Here is an 18,820-nt window from a genome sequence, read left to right as displayed (position 1 = left end):
TGTGGACGTATTTTCGTATCTTGCGTTGTGTATACAATACGGAATTTGTACTGCTTAAACGATTATGTTAGAAATCAATGGAATAGTTTTGAATGACGTTGCTGCTAACTCTACGAAAGTTTACAACAAACCTTTTGCAATATATTTACCAATATATATTTTCGTTATTCTGTTTGCCGTTTTGGGCAATTGTCTTGTATGCTGGATTGTACTCACAAATCGCCGGATGCACGATTCAACAAATTTTCTCTTGGTAAATTTAGCGGTAAGCGATCTACTTATGGCACTTTCGAGCACATTTAAATTTGCTGATCTTCTTGTGAAAGATTTACACTTGGGTAAGTTTATATTACGTCTAAATTTACTCTGTTCTTCTCAGAAACTGGTTTAATACAAAATAATAGTCAGCGATAACGCATATCGTTGCGAACAAATAGTTGGAAAGTTGGTGCAGTATTTTATGTAGTTAATCGACCGTTTTCCTTTCCCAGAATGTTTTTTTAAATTTGATGTATAAACTATGAATTATATATCCTGCATCATAATTTATTTTTTATTGCTCAAAAGCGCCATTAGTGTATTTTTGTGAAAATATTTGTAAATTTGAAACATTAAACTTGTTAACTAATTAACTGGTTAAACTAGCATGATTACGCTATGTAATATCTTACAGTGGAAACACCTTGGATTATAAATTAACAAATTTAGGACATAACCTAATGGTAATGGTATTAACTGTCCATTTAACAGCTCAAACCATGTTATCAATTACATTAGAAAATGACATAAACATTCACCTACAAAGGCCTACTTAAGGCCCTCTAAAGATATTCTAGGTGCAATTCATCACAATAATCCTTAAAATCATGTAGTGACAGTGCCAGGTTGTTCATACTAGGTGGATGCAACCATCAAATCTAGGAAACTTCAATGTGTCAGCAAATGTATTAAAGTCAATATTACAGACAACAATGGTCTACGATTGCTGTTTACTATACATAATTTGCTATGTGCCATTTACAGAAAGTAAATTTTTTTATCACTGTTCGAAGTTGGATTTATTTCCCCTCAAACTTCAATCTCAACTTTTGTCTTTAAGATAATTGGTACACGTCCACCTCAGTTCCCTCCCTGGCCATGCTACTAAAAATATGCACCAAGTCAGATCATAAGTAATACTAACACTCATAATATTTTGTAAAATTTTATTCATGACTACTACAAAGTTTTGTTTCATTAATGAATAAAGCAGAAATAGAGGTTTTTCACCATGAAAACATCAGCATTTCCCTCTGTTTCTCATTAAAGAATTTTTTGAGGGCAAGAGGTTAGGTATTTTCAAGTAGAGCTATTGAATATTCTTAAAGCTTTCATATATAATATTCTTTTAAGTTTTATTGCGCTTAAAGCTTTAAACCAAATTACCAACTGGCTTAATACAGGATTACGGTTGTCAATTCCTTCAGCCTAGAATTGAGTTTTCCTCTGAGAAATACGTATGTTTATAATGTACAAAAAACAGAAATTTGACAAATTTAAGAATAGTTTAACTTTCTTAAAGATTAAAATTTGCATTATTTTGTAGCAGTAGGATTGAAATCAGACATTTTAATATGACAACTTTGTTTTAACTTTATGGATTCATACTTGTATGTGCACACTTATGCCATCTTCAGTGCAGATGAATGAGTTTAATTTATCATGAAATAAAATACATGATATCTGGATAGCCAAAAGAGATAGACAAAGACATAGTACACTATAATTTCTTACTAGCAACAAATTTAAAAAACATTTACTAAAAACGACAATTTTTTTAAAAGCAAACATGTGTCAACGTCAAAACATGTTTGCTTTTAAAAAAATCGTCGTTTTTATTAAATGTTTTTTATAATTGACTCTATTAGTGTGATTCATGTAAATAACTACCTATCCACGTATCACGTTTCATATTTCATTATGTCTATATCCACGTTCCACATATTCATATCCTTGTTTGTCTACATGTCATGTATCAGTTTTCATTAAAATTTAACTATATGCAATTATTTCATTCATTTTAATCCTTAGGTAGCATAAGTATGGCGAAACTTGCACTAAAAAGTTAAAAAAATTTGTCGTGTGTGTTTAATGTCTAAGATTAAAAAATATTGGCAAATTGCAAATGTAATCTGTATGTGAGAAGTACAATATTTGAAATTGGAAAAGATCTTAATCTTATAAGAGAGTGGTTCCATCACTAGCAGCTAGTATGTTAACAGCAAGACAAACAAAGTGGGCCATTTATTGGGGATGATCAAATTTGTTGTTAATTTGAGATCACTTATAACGTAAAAAATAAAGCATTTTGACCACGAGCATTGATTTTAAAAGTCTCAGCAAGCGGTTTGTGTGTTTAATACAGCACATTGTTTTTGCTCTTAAGGTTTTTAGTCTTTCCTAACTCTAACCATAATAACACTAACCGTAAATATGCGTTATAATTATATGTTTGTAGATGTAGATCGTCCAGGTTCGTATATTCCTGAGAAGTACTGTTTTTGTTGTTGTTGACTGACGTTTCGACAACCTTAGCGGTAGTCATCTTCAATGTCAAATGAGGGGTAAACGTCTGGTTAGCCGTATTTGTTATCTGGTTCTTACGTCATTGTATTGTGTGTACAGGAAATGTGTGGACTACCGCTAAGATGGCTACTGCTAAGGTTGTCGAAACGTCAGTCAACAACAACAAAAACAGTGCCTCTCAGGACTATACCAACCTGGACGATCTACATCTATCAACATGTAACGATATTCCCGGGTTCAAACCATTTACTTTAGTTATAATTATCATTTTTGCCTATCTTAAGTGAATTAATCGAGGAGTGAAGTTTCAACAACTACACACAAGCGCTTTTTACATTATTTACTTTTAAGTAGGTCACACAATACGAGCATGAATTTCTTTAATCTATGAGTGCTTCATGGGCCCATAATATTTTTTTTCTTTTTTGCAAGATTTTATAAGTTTTATTGGGTGTAGTGTTCAGTGGAAATAGTATATGTAAATAAGAAAGATTGAAAGAAAGATACATAGGCAGCTTGATATAGTTGAAACATGCTTGCCCACAGGTTGAATCGCGCACCTACGTAAATACCTACGTGATCTTTAAATGAAAAAACTGAAAAACTACATTTATAGGCTAAAAAAACTAGAATTTTTCTACGAATGAAATGAAACTTTTATCGTTATATACTGCCTGCTATTGTTCTAATGACGTTATACGTTATTAATGAATTTCTTGCTTTTTGTGGGTAGCCTGTTCGCAGGCTAACCACTATGCTATACCTTAAAATGTCCGTTCCTTCCTTTGGTCTGTCTGTGCCATTAAAATGTATATAACTGGAACGCTACCTGTTCCTGTTATATGGAAGCCGTTTCTCCTCAGTCTTTCCACTCAACTAACACACGGTCAAACAACTTCTTTAATGCATCACACCAATAAAACTTCTCAAAAAATTTTATTTTAAGGAAATAAATCATATTTCGGATGATTAACTTAGGCTGAATATTCTTGATTTAACAATGATTCATCGTTTGGAAATGATGAATGAAAGGACTATCATTATGAGAAAAAAAAAACGTACAGCTTTTGTGTCATTTTTTTCATTGTCAAGATGAAAAATTCGTTATTCGTTCTTTTTATTTAGGGATATTAATACATTAAATATGAAATTGTACACATGTGAAAGTATGCACATAAAAATATGTTAGCGAAATTCTGTTATTAAATTTTGTCGTTTAAATTTGCAACTGTTAACGTCGCTAAAAGTTGTTTCGGTTAATAGCGTCTGTTTTTCAGTCAGTCGACAACCTCTTTCCTTTAAAATCATATTGTGTTTGTGTTAAAACACGCTACATTACATCCAACCACAAAATTTTATCTCAAAATCGTACAATAAACAGAACAAATCTTTTAAATTCGTTTCGTACTCCACAACCAAAAAGTTTTGTTTTCTTCGCAACGTTCCCGCGAGTAAATCACGAATGAAGCCAAATGAAGCCAAATAAAGCCAAAATTTGGCTTCATTAAAACAATCTAAAGGTAGCGTTTCATTTTTATTCCTTTTGATGATCTGTGCACATTCCAGTATGCGTCACAATAAATACGTAATATGTTCAAACGTGAAAGTGAATAAACTTATGGCACTCGCTGATCACTTGCTTTCTACACTTGCTACAATTAATTTTTAATTAAGTCCGTGATATCATTGATATAATCATACTCTCTTTCAACGTGCATAAATCGTCAGATATATTGTACTTTCAAACTTCTTAGACAATAATAGCAACAAAAGAGCACGGCCCAGTTTTCCAAAAATAGAAATACCAATATGATTTCCATGCAAAATCAATGCAAATATTTTGCGCTTAGATTTAATGAACCCTCTCGTTTTTCTGCTTCCCGTACACGCTTTTAAATTGTTTTGAAAGATAAGTTGTTGACGATGTGATTTTTAAAGTTAAAATTGTTTTAAGGGACAATAAAAATAAATTTGTCCTTGAAATTCGTAATAAAGGACCTAACTTTCTATGATTTGAGCTGGTAAGCTGTCACGTGACATGGAATATAATCGAGGGCGTTTTGCAAATGTAGATGTAAGTTATGACATTTAATTGGTTATATAATTTTACAGTGAGCAAACAGCACTTTTTCTATCTTATATTTTGACGTAAATTATTTAAGTACGTGTTATTTGAATTATGACCATATGCTTACCAGGCTATATGTTTGCACTGCGTACTTTTTTCCATAATTGTTTAATTAAGAATTTGATTCGTTGCTAATTTACATTTTATTAAATACAACCCATATTTTTATGTTACTATACAATTTTTATGTAATGATTTACGTAATTTTACTTCGTCATTACGGAGTTGTACGAGAGACAGTACCACGCATGCGCAAGCCAGTTGTACCATTAATGGCGGCAAGCTAGTTACGATTTTATTTTAGAAGAGCTTTTTCCTTTTGGTTGATCATGTTGTTCGTGTTTTTGCGTTTTTGGATTAAAGTATGAATGAATGAATGAATAATTTTATTTCCACACACTAACCATTGTCAACATGTGAGTTGTTTCTCACATGAGGCGTGCGCAAAGTGTTAGACTATATTATGATGATATACTAAATTAATGTCGTAATATCACATGACCTATCTCATTTTCTGTTCCTCGTGAATAAAAACTTTGACAAACTCAATGAACCTTTTTGAGCAAAACATTATGTGGTAAATACCCGTCTTATCATTCTATTATTATTAAATAAAGATACATAAAAAGCTTACACAAAGTTACAGAAACAAATTTAACAAGAATACTAAATTAACAAAGTACAGTTCTCAAACGACCCAGTACTTAATCGGTACTTTCGCCTTCGAAGGGATGTTAATGTTGAATATAAGAGCGAATGTGTAGTTAAAATGATATAAACTCCAACAACGATTTTTTACTTATTGTCGCGGTATTGCATCAAACTTCTACTCTGTCTTTTTTACATACAAAAATCCAAACATTTTGTTTTCCTACTTGTAATCAAGTTTTGACTTACACCAAAATTGTTCACATGCAGTCTTCATGAGTCTTTTTATCTAATCAAATGTTAAGTATACAAGTTAATGCAATTCGAAGAGTGTTTCATCAAGCTTAATTCTTCATTGCTCAACGATGAAATGCTTTCATTTAGAGCGTTTTTTGGTGTAGTGTCATAATTTATTTAATTTCTTAATGCTAAAATTTCGTGACAAATAAACTTTTCTGCCTAAAAAAGAAGGGCACATCTCTTTTTACTCGTTGCGTTTTTTAATCATCGATCATGTTTTTGGCACGCTTTACTGTTCATTTATCAATTTTCATCATGATCGAAGTGATTTTCCCTTTTTATTGAATACAGGGGATATTGGATGCAAATTTGAGGTCAATCTGTTAAACATTCCTTATGCTTCTTCATGCATCACTGTCGCCATTATTTCATTTGAACGATATTGTGCCATTTGTCGACCACTAACCACACTGACGTATTTCAAGGAACGACTGAAGTATATTGTTCCTTCGATTTGGATTACTGCTGTTGTTGTATACTTTCCCACATTGTATTTTTGCGGACATAATCTCCATAAAAAAGGGGATCAACTCAGCTGTGATTGTACTTATCGTTGGCCAAGTCTCAAAGCGAAGAACATTTATGGTATTGGAATCGTTCTTTTTTTTTATGTTGTCCCTTGTATGGTTGCTTCTTCTCTCTATTTCACGATTATTCGAAGGCTGAGAAAGGTTAGTATGGAAAATTTTAACTTATATACCCCTCAAACATTTACTGATGAATACACTAGACTTAAAGAATATAAAGACATAAGTTTTAACACTTGGTCACTCCTGACGAAAACTCCAGATAGAAATTCATAAGATCTCAAGTTTTGACATTAGTAGATACGACTGAAACTCATTTTAAAGAACTTTCAAAGAACTTTTTTCACCGTTGAGCTTTTTACAAAAGAACGTTGGGTTATTTTGTAATCATGCTTTTGATTATACCAGGTTAGTGGAGGACATATAGTAAGTCACAGCCTTGATATACACCTCACAAAGCATTAGCTCGTAGAGAGTTAAAAATCAATTCTACTCTTTTCATACCGGAGCAGGCGTCTTTCCTTAAAACCTGCAGTAATCTATTGAAGATTCATTAGCTATCCTCTGGAATGCAAACACTAAAAACAGACGAAGAAGTCATTAAAAATAGCCTAGTAATGTAGTACTTCAAATTTTTCTTCCCTGAAATAGTGTTTCATTATTCTACTATGTTGCAGTACCGATCCGGTGATTAAGCGTTATTCTAAATAAATTATAGGTGCTTATTCTATGTTCAAAATACCTTCAGAACAAAATTGTTGGTGTTAAATATTCAAAGAATTTTATTTACTAATCTAATTTCCTTTAAGTGTTTGGAAATGTAAACTTTAACCGAACTTTTCTGCAGTAATTTATTTTGACACACTTAATATGCGCAACTGCGCTCTGGGACTGTCTGAAAGAGTTCGTTGTATTTCATGCGATGTGTCTATTACATAAAAGAGTCTTGACTTCACTTCTACCCCGCCAATTTTTCTTTGCTACCCACTTTTTGAAAAATTCCTTAATTTAGCAAAGTGCTTAGCTGTACGATGATTTTTCGACGATTAGAAATAATTCGTTAACAAACCACTTATGATATTCTCTTTGGCCCGTTTCGAACGTCGAACTTTATTTGCGCCGAACGCATTAAAGACAAAAGAAAATGACATAAAAATTCTCATGTTAATTTTGTTTTGAATGCATTCGGTTCATGTAAAATGCGACGTTGGAAACAGGCCTTTAGCAGCTAATAATATTTTTATAGACCCCTTATCTTGCAACATCAACTACAAACATGAATTTAGGAAGTAATAAACGGTTCATACTCGCTGAGAATAAATAAGTCATGCTCTAGCACCTTTTTTAAATCTACATGACAGATAGATATAAAACTTGCAGATGCTCAGAATGCGAATAGTTTCTGTATGAGTTCTACTACTTGATCATGTTAAATTTCGACAATGTCGTGCCTTCAATCGTTGACTAAATTCTACACGCAAGATTCTGGAAGAAATTTTCAACATATTAACGGCTTCTAATCATTTTCATTCGGTATGATATAAAACGAAAGTTATTCTTTTGTTTTCAAATAGGCCAACGGTTATGTTAGATAAGTACAAGCAAATAGCGATCCTGCCAGTGTTTGGTAAATTCATGACAAATCTTTTATATAACCAAATATTTAAACATTTTACAAAAAATAGCCTTTTGTCGAAACATCAGTTTGGTTTCAGATCCTATCTTTTCATACAACTTCAACATTGCTAGAGTAAGCTTTCATCGCTTCCACCAATCTGGTTATGGTGATTACTTGACAATAAACAATTTTGCAGGAAAGTAGTGACACCAACCTGGACGATCTACTTTTACAAACATGTAACGATACTCCCGGGTTCAAACCATTTACTTTAAAGTAGTGATAATTAAATAAAGTGCAATTTACCAATCATACTTTACAATATGTATTTTAATATGTAAATAATGTGAATTGTGTTATAAATTATTCGTCGTAAACCATAAAAATCTACAACTAGTTAGCTAATATTAAATAACTTCGGGGAAACTTGAGTGATAGGATTATAACGTCATATTGACAAATAATTCCTGGTATTTGTAATAATGAAGTCTTTTCTACAAATAACAATATCTAAAATTATTGTTGACGACATTAAAATCCGGTTTTGAAAAGGATCAAATAATAGCAAGGTTTGCCAAAGTTTCTAAAAACGACATGCAAAATCTTTTGAACAAAAGGAATGCGGAAAACAATAAAAAGTGATGAAGCTGGCTTTGAACATATTTACAAAATATTTCTTATTTGAATGAACCGTCTCACAATGACAAATTAGCGGAGGTTTTAAAAATGTTTTACATCTATATGTTTTTATAATATTTCACGTAGTTGAAGTCAATGATAAAACGATTATTATAAACTCGACTTTCTAATATCAAGAACTATTCAGAGCTCGTTTAATGTTTTCCGCCTCAGCTTTGCTTTGTCAAATAACTTTTAACTCATTCTGAATGATTCTTGATATCTTGCTTAATAATTGTTGATTATCAATTGTCATATTTTTGCAGACAATTCCTGGTGTAGGTGGTAATAATGCTGCGTTGTATAGTTCACGTAGATCAGTGATTCGAATGCTTCTTATATCTTTGATCGTTTTCATTATTGCCTGGACGCCTTACAATGTTTTGTATACACTCAAAAGGCTAGAAATCAACTTTAGAAGTATCTACCCGTAAGTAAGCACAGCCATCTTCACAGATCCTCTTGTCAACATTGATTAATTGTGCTTACGAAAGTTTTTATTTTTGTTTTAAGATACGTATGGTATCCATCGCTTCTACTCGCCGGTTTACATTGTATGTGCAACCCGATCATTTATTGTCTACTTGGTAACAAGTTTCGTCAGGCATTCACGTCTATACTGTGTTGCTCATATTGCTGTCGTGCTCTACGTTTTCGTCAATATCATGACGTTAGTCAGGATATCACGGACAAAGAGATTGCAGGAAGGACTAGCGCAGGACAAACGAATCAACTGGCAAGCAATTAATTGTTGAAAAAGAAAATAACTTAATAGAATTAATTATGTTTGGTTAGATACATTTGTGTAAGCACTAGTTTTTTTTTAGCATAAACACAAGATTCCACATTAACATCCCTCCCCAATTACATGTGCACGTGCTTGATTAAAAATCTTTCGTCAGGATACATTTATTTGAATTACTTTTATTTTAACTAGATGTTTAAATGTGCAAACTTACTAATGTCGAATTTGTGCAAACCAGTGAACTCCATATATATATATATATATATACAAAATGTATATACAATGTGCCCGGCTATCACCACTGTGCAATGGTGAATCCTGCACTTGGGACACAGGACGCACGGTTAGACATTGTATGGGTTGTATTGTAGAATCATCAGAGTGCTCAAACCTATAAAGGTGAGCTTTGCTTCAAGCGAAAGCGGTGAACGTCTCTTTATGAGACTCTCTACACAATCAATCCGAGAGCGCTAAAACTGCGCAAGCGCAGTTTGATATATATATATATGTGGAATGATAACGACAATACATTTTATAGATATAAAATTGAAGCCTAAGTCCTAGTCTCTTGCGCGGTTTGTACGTCAGTTTCATTTGCCTGAGTGCCAAACATACACGTCCAATATAAATTTGAATACAAATTGCAAAAGGATAAACATAAAAACAACATCACGACAAACAACATACGAGGCCAACTCTTTGCAAAAGGTTATTTTTTACAGCTGAAACTTTACTACGGTGAGTTCGTTGTTACTTACAACTTGTAACGAAGAAAAGCCAACTGAAAATTACACTGTATGCTATAAAGACAATACAATAAGAAAATATGACGAAGAAATATTCAAGCAAAAAATTTTCTTACGTCGGAAGGAAAATTTTCAAACAGTGTCAGACAGTGTTTGTCTTTTTTTGCCATTTCAATGGATTTAAAGATCTGTTTTTCAGTATTCTTGAATATCCAGTTTCATAAAAAATATTGAGTCTATAACTCGCATTTTTACTTTCTACAGAGTGATTGTCATTTTTATCGATTTTGATAGTGCTTGAAATACTAAATGGTTGTCATCTCGATATCAATAGTTGAATATCCTTAAAGACTTTGATATGTTTTAAAGGAAAACCGCAGCTTAAGAGCATATCGACTGTAATGACAAAAATATATAGTAGCTATATTAAAGATGTTTTCATTCTATATGTAAATTTTGTCAAATAAAAGTTCATACCAACAAATCCTTTGAGTTTATTTGAAAAACGTAATAATACTTTTGGACGGGGGATGATGTAGAATTGAAATAAATATAATTCAAAAGATTTTCTTCGTGAAGATAAAACTGACTAGTAAGATGAAATCGACTGAGGTCAAACTAAAGATCTAGGATCCGAAAAAATACAAATTGTTTATAAACAAGCGAGAAACACGAGTGATGACGAATGATGACGACAAGTATTTTTTTGGCTTCAATTTCTGGCTTCAGTTATCATTCCAGTTATTTAAATATTGAGTTTCCTGGTGCAAACATGCGCCGTGGAAGCTAGTAGTGTTATAGCTGTCTTCAGAGTTAATGCATTTTACTCTTGCTCTTGTTACTTCTGAATTATCTCTATTACGGAAAAACTGAATAGCTTTTGGGTTCGGCGGTTTTGTATTCAGCAACGCTGTTCTACATTTGACTATCTTAAAAAGGATAATAAAGCACACCTCTTGTAACTCTGCTGCTTCTTGACGACAGTTAGTGTTTCCGTGTGATCCATTTTTACTTACTGAAAGACGTTTCAAGGCTGATTTCTATTCAGTGCAAATTGTCGCGCAATCGACTTTTTACGGTCAAGTTCTTTTGAATTGTGTGCAGCAATGTGAAACTGTTCCGGTCGAGAGCTTATAATTGAAAAAAAGTGATCACAACAAGTCAATCGCGCGAAAAATTACACTGAATGAAAATTAGCCTTAATTGATTAGTAGCTAAACAGGTCACACTTCCAGGTTGGATCTCAAAAAAAAATGATAGCATGTAACATTTAATTTTGTTCGTTTTGAGTAGCTACTGTTTTAATGCTGTGTTCATCATGCTTCCTGAGTTACATAAATACATAGTTAACTAGTGCGTACTAGTGTGCATGAAAAACAAGTGCGAACACAGAAGTATCTAACGGCCTGTGGGTTGTTGCTATTCAGGACCTTCGTTTCTCCTGTCATATAGTTTGAGTTACGTGGGCAGGACATTGCTACTGGCAGTCCTAATGGACTGTCAAATGGAGTTAAATAGGGAATTAGCTAAAATATCACTTCTCTTCGAGATTTTCTGTATTACTAACACGCTAAGGAATAACGTTTCAGGCAACATTGTTACACTTAATGCTGTAACAAACTACGCCAAGCACAGTTCACTAAAGAAACTGATTAGGATCACCCTGCATGTTATGAGATTTGTCAGTAATCTACGAAAGAAATCAAAAAGATTGAATGGCGTGAGCTTGCCATTAGCTCTGGTGCTGGAAGGAAAAGATTATCAGAATGCTGTTTCTTCAAGGAGCTTTAGTTTTTAAAAAATTCAGTGTCAAACAAACTTAGTGTGAGCAATTTGTCTCTCTCTTTCAGCATGGATGAAACCCAATCTGAACCACAAGCAACAACGCTGAAATTAGTCATTGATACAATAAAAGTGTAATGATTACAGGGCCAACAGTCAAAAAAGGAAGTGCCAGACTTGTCTGTAGTATCAACTACAGACATCCGACCGTGAAACAACAAACCTAAACCCTCACAATATTCCAACTCCAGAGGGCAAAACAGAGAGGATATTAGTTTGCATTTCTGGATGGAATGGATAAAAAAAACAAATTGCAAAAACGAAAATTCAGAAGGTTCTGTTTGAGATTGAGTTTGATGGTTATTGAATTCCATTTCATGCAACTATAATGCTTTCCTGACTTTTATTGTTTATGATACCATAGTGTTAAGTTTGTGAGTAAAACATGTTTTAAGCATTGTTTTTAAAATAGAGAATCAAATATATTTACAGTTTTTCCTAAATAATGTGTTGTTTTTTAGTTATAAATATTAAAAAATGAAGACTGTTGTAAAGTATATGTCAAACGTGTTCTAAACACTATTTAGAACTGACCATTGACTTTCCATTTTTGGAGTACGTGTTTGTTTCCAAATGACCAATAACTCTAAAGTTGTTATCACATGCAACTTCTGGTCTCCACAATATATTTTGCTGATTGTTGCTGTCAACAAAACCATTCGGGCCGTATTGAGGTTCTCCTCCACTGTTCACCGCATGCATCAGGTAGTTGTGCAAGTCTACAATTGCTTTAGTGACTTTGATTACAAGCTCTGTGTTTGCTATGAGACGACAGTGCAATGCACGAAATCTTGAAGAAGCAATCCCAAATGCATTCTCAAATACTCTTTTAGCCTTTTAGAGGCGGTAATTGAATACTCTCTTTGCTAGTATTAAGGAACAAGCTGGATGGGGCTTTAGCAATGTCATTTTCTAAAGAAAAGCTTTATCACTTACCAACACATAAGGAACTGGTGTTTCCCCATTTAAACTTGCTCTATATTAGCTCGTTATATGCCCTTGCAAATTTCCGTTATCTTGATTCAATTCCAGCCCCTTAGAAAAAAGTTTGTTCTTGACATGATTAAATGCAAATACATATGAATTGGCACTTAAGGACTTATGTAAAACTGAATCCTTAGAAGAGAGAGAAACACTAACCGTTATTTGGTCAGAAATTAGGGGATATCAATAGGAAACAGAGAATAACGGGGGTGTCGGCATTTGATTTAGAGCCACTGGTTTCTTGGTTTGTGGTCGCAAATTGCATCTTGGTCATGATAGACAAGAGATTCTCAAAAGAAAAGGTCTACCGGACTACCACCAGTTAATACACGTTGTTTAGAAATTCATCTAACCTTGACTAATCTATTTATTCTCATATCCTAGCGAGAATTCCCTTCTTGGCATTGCTCAGTCCTGATTGACACTTCAAGTCTCTGTTTACATGTGCCCCGAAGATAGTGTTTGGAGCAAGTGGCAGGCTTGGTGATGGACCTGATTCTTCTGATGTACAATACTCGACGAACTTTGAAAGAAGTTTGATAACCATATACTTAAGGAGATGTGGGTTATGTTCACAGGGAATCAGGAGGAAGTTGATTGAGAAAAGTGACCACAGGCGGTGTTTCACATACACTGGGTTACGCTGGTGCTGCTGGTTTAGCAGCACCTTCTGAATAGAAAATGTTACGTTTAACAGTGAAAATAATTTTTTTAAGAGACTTAGTCACCAAAAATAGTGCACTTTACCAGAAGCAAATATTTCGTAGCAATAGATCTTTTTTAAAAAAAAAGTGTTTGAAGACTCTTTTCATCTTTTAATGTCATTATTACGTCAAAACCTTTAAAATATGGTACATAGCTAAAGTTACAAGTAGAATAAACAAACCGTTGCTAATTGTGGAGGTAGCTTGTCCATATTAACATAATGACTAAAACGGCTTAAACATAACAAGTAAAAAGAGCTCACTTTCAATTGGGTAAGCTGATGCCGACATCTTTTCAAACTTAATTTTTCATTATTTTTAAATTTAAAACTGTACAAATTAAGTGATTGATATTATCTTCTATTATTATATTCGTGACTAAAAAATTAGAAACAACTCGGTCTTTTAGATTGTTGTTTATTTGTTTTTGTGATATGTGTATTGAACTACAATGCTATGTATTTTAAATTAAGCTACAATATAAATGTTGCATTAAATAAGGTCATTTCTTATGTAGAAGACACGCATTAAACCGTCACATAAAAATCCAAGTGTTAATTTATTACAGAGAAATCAATGTCCTTAAACATACCTCCAAATTAAGTCGACCAATTTCCCCCAAAACGATCAGAATTCGTGATGCAACCGATACTTATTTATTGACACAAAAAATTAAATATTATATGCAACTGTGTGAATTTGTTATTGTATAGATTATAATTAATAGATGACTATGGACTATACATCTTTATTTCAATTGGTCCGGAAATTTTTACGTTAAAACAGCTGCTACATTAAAAAATATAAGTGATAAACGTATTTTCTGCCACATTATAAATTAGTATTTAATGTTCATTCCAGTGGACTGCAAGGCTCTTTAATTGTTGTCGTTAATGTTCAATAGGTAGCTACTAGTAATGCCTTTGTTATCATGCTGAAATGATTGTAAATAAGCATAGATTCGCAGGGACATGCCTTTTGTGATCTCAATTAATGTGTCCTTTATTAAGCTGATTTCGTCACAAGATTTTCTTTTCCGAACACAAGACTGTCATGAAGAAAATATGATTTCGTAATACTTGCCTAATATCCCGCTCAAGAGCTCTCACAAACGTCTCGGAAGTATGAAAAAGCCAGTGCACACACAGAAAACATCTTTTCTTTCTTTTATACATTAATAAAAATTATGGAAAACAGATGAATTTAAAACAAACGTTTAATTTCTCATCTAACAGGTATTGATGATTGATTTGCAAATTCTCTTTGATAGATTTTATTTACTTAGCTCAGATTGCTCAAATCGGTTTGCACAGGTTCATGCAAGCAGAGCTATTGACCAATCAGCTCACGCATTTTATTGTTTTTATTTTATGAGTATCTATATTACCTATAAACTATTCAAAAGCAATTTATTTTCGTCGAGTCTTCCACTGGGTCTGTTTGCTGAACAAGTCAATCGATCAAGGTAAGCACCTATTTAGTATGTATTGACTTTAGTCTAAAATAAAACCATCGCTATATGCTGTTGTTACGTAAATTTGAAAATTGGGAAACAACATGTGATCTTATTGGCACAATACTAATTGAAGATTTTAAACAAACGACAGTATTTTTCAAACTTTTTATGCAAACTATACGTTATCTTCACCGCGAATAAATTAATTATTATTTAATATTTGCAAATAATTCTTACATTCACAGAGTAATTCCTCATTTGTATTATATGTCTATCTTATATATATATATATATATATTCCTCGATGTAAATAATTTATTCATTGTCACTGACGATGACTTCTGGTTAACTCTAACTTTTTGCAAATATAAATTTTAAAAATACTGTCGTTTATCAAAAATACTTAATGCCTAACAACAGTTGCTCTGTAACATGATATTCCCATCTATCTAATGTACGTGTTTTTGAGATTGAATTAACTAGTTGGCAAGAAATCAAATCCAAATTTTTCGATATTTTTACACAACAATAAATGAATCTTAGATAATAGAATTTGTGATTGTTCTATGTTGTACTAAATGTTCAAATTATGCAAAGAATTGCAAAAGACTGCCGAAATTACATCAGCCTTTTTGTATCTTAATGTTTATAAGGATTCATGATTATAAAGTAATCTTCTGAACATGAGTTGTTAATAAGGTAATTTTTATTAAAAAAATAAATCTCGAATGTACGCGTCTATTAATTATTCATTTCGTTTTTTAGTAAAATGTTTGTTGCATGCAAAACTTGTATGTACTTCTATGTACTTCTATGTACTTGTATGTACTTGTATGTGCTATACATCAGTGTATGTAGTAAAAATTTATATGATTGACATTATGTCATTACATGAAAGAGTAAAACACGTAACGGATTAAAATTTAGAAGAGCTATTTTTCCCTGAACTTTCGATGAAATTTTTTATGTTCCTTTTTATTTTAAAATGATGTTGAATTGTACAGATTTGCTAAATAATTATATAATTAATTATGATCTTTAATATCTATTATTCATCTCTCTTTTTCAGCAACAGCACAAACTGATACGTATGAAAGTTGTCATGCTTTTGTTGGCTTTTTTAAATATCTCGCACACCTTGCCTGACCTAATCAAACAAGACTTTGAAAAAATAGGTAGATTATTAAATATTTGCAAGAAGGTGGAGGTATTATCTCAATCGTAAATAATGACAATGATACAATCTGTGGACTTTGCCTGTATCTTTCGTTATTTGCTGCCCAGAAGGAGATTGTATACTATCTATAATAAGAAAACGGAGTTTGCTCATCGTTTAATGGTTAAATTATTTATATATTTCGTTTGTGATCTAAGATTTTTTTAATTTGTGTGTAAAATTAGCTTAAAATGTGACACAAATCTTAAACCAATTTTGCAATTATAAAAGTTTATGTTAACAATAAAAATTATCTTTGGAATATGCAACCGCAAAATACCGCTGTACACATATAAATTTTGCGTAACCATAATACTTTATTGATTTCACAAGATTTTCAAAACTTATTCATATTGATTTTTTTTACAATTTAAGGTTTATAACAGTAAATTTATACATAATATTATTTAGAATGTTCACAATTCATTTTATCGCAATGTATGAATAAGTCATTTATATATGTTTTTTTTTGACAAGTAGAACAGCCCCTATTTGTTTTCGGAAGAGACGGTGTGCGCCCATGTCTGTCATAATCATTTAAGATGTAAAATTATATGGTTTTTAAGTCATATGGTTTTTAAAGTCATATGGTTTTTAAAGTCATATGTGTAAGTTATATGAGTTTCTTAAAAGTACAACAGCCTCTATTTGTTTCTGGAGGAGAGGGTGTGCGCCCATGTCTGTCACAGTAAGATCTAAAGAACAGGTAGAGACAAGTGTTTAACGGACAGTTACAGTTTATAATATAACTGATGTTTCTAACTTCTCTCCATTTTTAGGCAACCATTTGAAAACATGCCAATGCTCAGATGGCTCTGGAAGAATGGGAATTCTACGATATTATTCATGTGGATACCAACCTGTGACTCACGAGAAACTTTGTGGATTTACAATAAATGATTTAGTTTGCTGCACCAAACAATGATTCTACTATTATAAATAAAGTACATTGTACTGAAAGTAAAAATGAATTATGAAGTTATTTTCTCATTGTTTGATAATAAAATATTATGTCGTTTGTGATAAATGATGCTCTTTTACAGTATTTTTATGAACACTAATAATTGCTCACGTGTGGTCCTTATGCTGAGACAGTTCAAAAAAGGGCGTGTTGTGATATTACTATTGTCATTTTTTGATTCAATAAGTTGCAAACCTTGGTAATTGCTCTTGTGTGTATTTTACATATAGTGAGTTCAATTAAGAAATACTACTTTGTACGATATAAAGACTATCTGAAACAAATAATTAAAGCCAAATCTTACACCCAGACACGCGAAATTACACCCAGACACGCGTGCTTAGTGTTTCGAGATTCTCTCGCGGACTGAACTCAACATGCGTGTCTGGGTGTAAAATTTGGCTTAAAAAATTATTAGGCTTTTCTATTACAGGTAGGGTTCATGTATTTTATTTCAATGGTATGATTATTCCAACCGCAGCCTAATACCACAATTGATCGCCGTTTCAAATCACCTATTGATTTCGCAATTGTAAACAGTAAATACTAAATAGCTAAACCAGCGAAATATGGCAAATATAATCAGTGTTAGTGAAGTGAGAGCAGTTTTAATGCAAGCAGCCGATCGGCTTTTTGGCTTTGGATACTGCGTCAACGTCTGGGAACTCAGTATTTTTAATACTTATTAATGTCTAGTTCATACGCATCCATGAGAAAAATATATGCTATATAAATATATAAAGACAAGATGTCAGACTGACTTAGACCATTGAGTTCTATAATAACTGGAGCGGCTATCTCAAGCACGGCTTTGATTAGCGGCTGACGCCAAAAAAATGAAGGATTTGTTCCATTACCGCTGAGATTTACCCAAATTGACTGCTTTTCTGAAAATCTCACAATTTTTCTCTCCCCCCTTGTGAAAGAGTGAGGAAAAACTATATTTGTTTTTCGCATATTTGGCAAGCAATTTTATGATGAAAATCACTGTAAAAACATAAATCTCCTAAAAGCGAGTCTACTGTTGTTGCCAGTTGTCGACTTCTACGACGGATGCCTTTTTTAACGAACGAGCTATTTGTTGGCCAAATATGAATGCAGATGCGCGCGTCGTAACTGTCGTTTAATGATTTGCTCGATCAAAGTTTGCGGTTTGCACGAAACAAAATATATCATATTTTATCTCAAAGGATTACTAGTGAAATGTTAGCTCATTTATTCTTATTAGCTTTTGCTTTCTTTTATGTGATGGCCTTTTTCGCAACAATTGTAGGATTTGATTTTGTACATGCATCTCGCGTTTCATAAATTAATAATGAAAAAAAATATTGTATACAAATCATGAGAACCTTTGAGATTTTTGGGTTATTTTTTAACAAGAACTGCATCAAATACTTGTCAAGCTGTAGCATATTTGAATTCGTTGTCATGATTGTGAAATGGCAAAAATGCAAATAATTAAATCACTTACATTACAATAGTGTTTATAATAATTAAATGAAGATATGATCTTCGCACTTTGCTGGACAATTTAAGCAATCGTCTCGTAAGCCTGAAAAAATCAGGTGACTCAGCGGGATTCAAACCCATGACCTCTGCGGTGCCGGTGCAGTGCTCTGACCAACTGAGCTATGAAGTCACACAGTGGTGAGCAGGTCAATATTGTTGGGCTCATGTTTTCTCATGAAAGGAATGTCGTATG

General features: G+C 32.6%; 1 protein-coding gene and 1 long non-coding RNA gene across 2 annotated transcripts; both read left to right on the top strand.

Annotated features, from left to right (window-relative positions):
- Nucleotides 1-9,370, top strand: LOC124455755 (tachykinin-like peptides receptor 86C). The gene is made up of 4 exons (XM_047006382.1): nt 1-338; nt 5,933-6,312; nt 8,731-8,894; nt 8,978-9,370. The coding sequence occupies exons 1-4, from the start codon at nt 65-67 to the stop codon at nt 9,210-9,212; spliced, it is 1,053 nt and encodes a 350-aa protein (XP_046862338.1). The 5' UTR covers nt 1-64; the 3' UTR covers nt 9,213-9,370.
- Nucleotides 9,371-14,871: 5,501 nt separating this feature from the next.
- On the top strand, nt 14,872-17,184 carry LOC124455644. Its single transcript, XR_006951955.1, has 3 exons — nt 14,872-14,950; nt 16,011-16,116; nt 16,937-17,184. It is a non-coding gene; the product is annotated as an uncharacterized LOC124455644 (long non-coding RNA).
- The last annotated feature ends 1,636 nt before the right edge of the window (nt 17,185-18,820 follow it).

This window comes from Xenia sp. Carnegie-2017, unplaced genomic scaffold, assembly GCF_021976095.1.
Source record: "Xenia sp. Carnegie-2017 unplaced genomic scaffold, XeniaSp_v1 HiC_scaffold_4, whole genome shotgun sequence".
Lineage (NCBI taxonomy): Eukaryota > Metazoa > Cnidaria > Anthozoa > Malacalcyonacea > Xeniidae > Xenia > Xenia sp. Carnegie-2017.
Note: the sequence above shows the minus strand (reverse complement) of the source record. Positions and strands in the feature narration are given on the sequence as shown.

Coding starts and splice junctions, on each gene's coding strand:
- LOC124455755 (XM_047006382.1), top strand. CDS start 65: ATGTTAGAAATCAATGGAATAGTTTTGAATGACGTTGCTGCTAACTCT. Junction 339..5,932: donor TGTGAAAGATTTACACTTGG/GTAAGTTTATAT, acceptor TATTGAATACAG/GGGATATTGGATGCAAATTT. Junction 6,313..8,730: donor TTATTCGAAGGCTGAGAAAG/GTTAGTATGGAA, acceptor ATATTTTTGCAG/ACAATTCCTGGTGTAGGTGG.